Below are 4,521 nucleotides of genomic sequence, written 5' to 3' on the forward strand. Positions count from 1 at the left end.
CAAAAAAAAAAAAAAAAAAAAAAAAAAAGAAACAGGGTCAAGGGAAGTATCTTCTAGTCCTCTATGTTGCACCAAGTCTTACTCCCTCTACTCTATGGAGGATTCAGCAAAATAATGAACTGTGTTATACCTCCTTGACAGAAGGGACAAATCACTATTGCAGAACTAAAGAGAAACATTACTGCCAAAATGTCCCATTGAGTGTTGTCTTCTAGTTTTGGGCCACTTCTAAATTAAAGTTAAGGTTTAATCTGACCTTAAGAGAATCAGATGACATTTGGGAAGACAGGGATGAGTGGCTTTGTTCTCTCTGGATGCCAATCTACCACCATCCAGATAAAAGTGCCATCAACACCAGATATATGTACTCAATCAGTGCTGAGAGTATTTTATAAGCAAAAATTTGGAACTTGCATGAAAGACCTCTGTTATCATGTTAAAAATCTGATCATCTTAAAGCATTCTCTATGTTTCCTTTTTAAAAATATTGTTTTACTTTTATTCAGCAAAGTAGTTTCCCCCAAATAGAAGTGTTCATGCACAATCAGAATTGGAATATAAATTTTAAAGTAAATGCTAAGTCATTTCACCAAGATTTAATATCCAAGGTTATAGTTACCATGAACAACTCAGGCTTTTATCTTAATGCCTTAAACACCAAAATCTTCAGATCAGAGTAACTCTGATCAGGAGCACGCCAGACCTACAGAGGAAAGGACAAACAAGAATGAGGTAGGATCTTCCTGTATCCCAAATCCTAAACCAATAATGTTTTCCAAGAATTGATTTTTTAAAAATAAACTTTCTTGTTCCCTCTCTTGTGCATTTTCAGGTTGGGAAAAGAGGGGCAGGTGGCTGGCATATCAAGCTCAGTTCTGAACAGATACAGACTGGAACAGGTAAAAGGTGTAGCACTTGGGCATAAAGGGGCTGCCCTCGGAACTGGAAGGAATTTCTCCTCACACAAGGGCCCATGTCCGTATTTGTACAGATGTTAATGGCTACACAGATACAGAAAAAAACAAGTGTACCGTACTCCCTACACCCATCCCATTTCCCGCTGGGTATGTAGCCCTCTACATTTTTCTCTAGACTCATACAAACATAAAGTATACAGCTTTATGAATAAAGCTATAGATGTACATAAACCCAATTGGTAACATGGGAGGAGAGGGAACAATGATTGCTTTTTCTTTCTGCACCTGTGTGATGTATTTATACACACTTGTCTTTAAGACTGCATTTGAGAAATCCAGGTGTTTGTACCTCTATCCATACAGAGAAGGTGAAAGAATTTTAACTTTTTATGACTTTTAACTCTTACTGGAAGAACTCCATCCTGCAGACCCATATCCTGAAAAACAAAAAGTTTCCTCTACAGAACAGTAACCACCCAAGTTTGGTGTGGTAGGAGCAAAGGACTGGGCTGTAATAGTTTTAACACAAAAACCATGGAACAAGACTCCAACCTGGAGACCAATACCTTGAAACTCATAAAAAGCTCCTTCTAAAGAAAAGTGAACGCACAGAGCTGCCCAGCATAAGAGCAGGATGTTTCATCCAAAGTGTGAGGTTAGGCAACATTATTCCAAAAGATGCTTCTGACTTGATCATTCTATGTGTCTCTGCCTCCCTATTCCCTAGAAGCACCCAGGCCTGTAGTCACCCAGAGAGAGTAGGCAGCCCAGGCAAAAACCTTCCTACGGTGTCACTTCCTACTGTTGTCACTAACTCGCCCTAGGGTTTATGGGATAAAAGTGCACGGGACCAGGGAGAGGAGTGGCCAATTGTAGCTATGACAACATATCAATGTGCTGTTGTTGTGTTTTGTTTTGTTTTGTTTTTGGGTTAGTGTGTGCTTGGCCACCCCCCCCCCAAGATCTATGATGAGACCTGGTAGGGAGATCATGTGCATACATCGCCGCCTCCTATCTGCCCCGCCCCCCTTGCCATTGAGATGTTCCAATTGCTAAGTTCAGGTGAGTCAAAACTGGAAGATAGCTGTTGCCAGCATCTGTGTAGGCATGCGTAGGAAAAGACGTAGCCACAACACCAGCTCTATAACGCTGTCCCTTCCTAATTGCTCTCCCAACTGCGGGTGCGCCAAGCCGCGTTACAGTGCAGTGAGCAGGGGCTTCCCGCAAAGCCAAAAACTTACATAAGCAGCTGCAGCCGCCTCCCCTGCCCCGGGCAGCCCGACAATGGCGGCTGCACGACTTCCTTGTTGCAAGCTTGCAACTTCGGAGTAGGGAGGAAGCAGGGAGCCAAACGCAAGACCCAAGCAGCCCTCAAGGCGTAGCTATCAAGCCCTCGCTCTCAATTTCTTTGGGCCCGGGAGGTGAGGGAGTGGAGGAGGTCGTTTGCATTCCTTCCCAGACAAAAGCTCCCAGCTTGGGAGCCAGGTGGTGAAAGGGCCACTTTCCCTTTCATAATCAGACGTCGTCAAGCGCAAGCTGAGGACCGCGGCTCAGAGCGCGCAGGGAGGGACTGCGGCCCGCGGCGGCCCCGGCGGCGCGACGAGCGGGAGCGGGCGTGCGGCCGGCTCCGCAGCCCCGCGCCGCGCCGCGCCGCGCCCCGCTCCGCCCGCGAGCCCGGAGCTCGCGCCCCGCGCACTCCCCGGCCAGCTCGCGCCGGGCCTTCCCCCGCCCTCCCGCGGCCGGGGGCGGGGGCGGCGCGCGGCCGGCGAACCCGAACTCCGCGGGCGCACAAGGGGGTGCATGCGCTGGGGTCCCGGCCCCCTCCTCCGCCGGCGGCTGGGGGCGGCGCGGTGGGGCCCGCGGCTCGGAGGGGCGGCGCCCGGCGGGCCGTGCTCGGCGCCGGGTTCAGGCCGGCGGTGCACTGCGGCGGTGCGAGCAGGGGCGGCCATGAACTCGGCCGCCGAGGCTCTGCGAGCGCGCGCGCGGGGCCGTCGCCAGGCCGCTCCCCGGGCCCGCTCGCCTGCCCGCGCGGCCCCCAGGGCTCCCCGGCCCCAAGCCCAGCCCCAGCCCACGCCCTTCCCCGCTCGCACCGCGCCGCGCCGCTGGCGGCCGCCGTACATCCTGGAGCTGGCTGGTGCTCCAGAGCTCGGCGAGAACGCGCGTCTTCCGGGCCGCCTCGCCAGCCGCCGGCCGCCCCCGCGCCCGCCTAGCGGACGGCCCCGGCCCCCTCCGCACCCTGGCCCGCGCTTACCTGCAGCCTGGCACAGCCACAGACACTGCCGTGGGTTCCCCGCGCTCGCTAACAAACGCAGGCCGGGACAGGATGGACTCGGGGCGCGGGGGCACAGTGGGTGGCAGTGTGTTTTGGATTTTTTTTTGGAGTTTGGGGAGGGGGCGGGGTGGGGGAATCGTGCACGTCCCTGATGGCAGCAGCCCTCCTCCTGCACGAGCACAGAATGTCTAGCCGGCCCCGAACACCCCCACCGCCCCCCCCTTCCCGTGCATGCGCGGTGCGGGCTGGGGGGAAGGCGCGCCGCCGGCTTGCGCAGGCACGGAACCCGACCGGGCCTCTAAGTAGGCGAGCAGAGAAAGGGTTAATCCGGGCCTTTGCCGACGCTTTCGTTGGAGACTACGGGGCCGCCCCCGGAGGGCCCTGGCCTGCGCACGCGCGCGCACGCGCGCCTCTTGGGGCGCGCGGAGCCCGCGCGCGGGAGAAAGAGTGGGCGGGGCAAAGGGCGGGACTTCAGGTGCCAGGGAATTTAAGCGCGAGCCTCGCGGGCACCCGCCCCACATCGAGATCCCTCCCGCCCAGACTCTTGGGCTCCCTCCCGCGCCCGGCGCCGTAGGAGCGCCGGGGACGCGGGAGCCGGCGTTCCCGTGCGTGTGCATGTGCGTGGGCCAGAGCCGCCCCCGGGCGCGCGCAAGTCGGGCGCAGAGGCTGCGTGACTCCGCTGCGGCTCGGGGCGGGCGCCCGGGGCACCTTCGTTCTCAGCGCGTACCGGCGGGCCTACGGTCATGCCTCTTGTCGCTGGCACATTGAGTTTGTGGGGGTGTGTGAACGGCGCACAATAAACGTTTGCAGAACAAATGAAAAAAGTGACGTCTTTAATTTGTAGTGTAAAGCGCAGCCCCAGTCGCCCAGCAGAAAGGGACCATCCATAGGTCTCTGGAGCTAGCCAGGTCCTTGCCCAGACACTACCCAGGAAAAGCCCCGGGGGCTGGAGGCGGCGACCCCTCCGTGGCAGACTAGACCCTGGACTCAATTCGGAGAGCTCGGATAATTCGGCTCTGTCTTTACATCCCTGCTCAGCGCTAGTAATGGCTCCGTTGCTGCTGAACCACGTCGCCTTCCCTCTGACGCGGCGGCTGTGCCGGTGCCTGGCGTCGGGAGCTGGGAAGTCCCTCCCGCTCCCGCGTTTTCGGCTCACCGGAATGCAGGAGGCTGGACGGCAATGCCGCGCCGCCTTCAGTCGCTCATGTTGCTTTTCCTCACACGCGAACAGCGTTTCACCCAAACGCGTAATTTCATATCTAAAAATTAGAGCAGAATCTTCCTCCCGGGCTTGTGTGAAGATGACATAAGATAATGCTTGCAACAGGCACC

General features: G+C 56.4%; 1 protein-coding gene across 3 annotated transcripts in view; it reads right to left on the minus strand.

Annotated features, from left to right (window-relative positions):
- Positions 1 to 3,393, minus strand: part of ZBTB14 (zinc finger and BTB domain containing 14) — a 7,406-nt gene extending 4,013 nt beyond the window's left edge. Inside the window, exons 1-3 of one of the 3 annotated variants that reach the window (XM_032293295.1) lie at positions 3,008 to 3,092; positions 1,325 to 1,354; positions 620 to 703 (exon numbers count right to left, since the gene is read on the minus strand). In XM_032293295.1, the coding sequence (XP_032149186.1) occupies positions 620 to 622 (3 nt within the window). In that variant the 5' untranslated portion in view covers positions 623 to 703; positions 1,325 to 1,354; positions 3,008 to 3,092. Of the gene's footprint in view, positions 1 to 619; positions 704 to 1,324; positions 1,355 to 3,007; positions 3,097 to 3,168 lie in introns of those variants that run through there. The other 2 variants (XM_032293294.1, XM_032293296.1) reach the window with 2 other exon arrangements.
- Positions 3,394 to 4,521: the final 1,128 nt, after the last annotated feature.

Source organism: Sapajus apella, unplaced genomic scaffold (assembly GCF_009761245.1).
Source record: "Sapajus apella isolate SASKATOON/1434 unplaced genomic scaffold, GSC_monkey_1.0 scaffold29, whole genome shotgun sequence".
In the NCBI taxonomy this organism is placed as follows: Eukaryota; Metazoa; Chordata; class Mammalia; order Primates; family Cebidae; genus Sapajus; species Sapajus apella.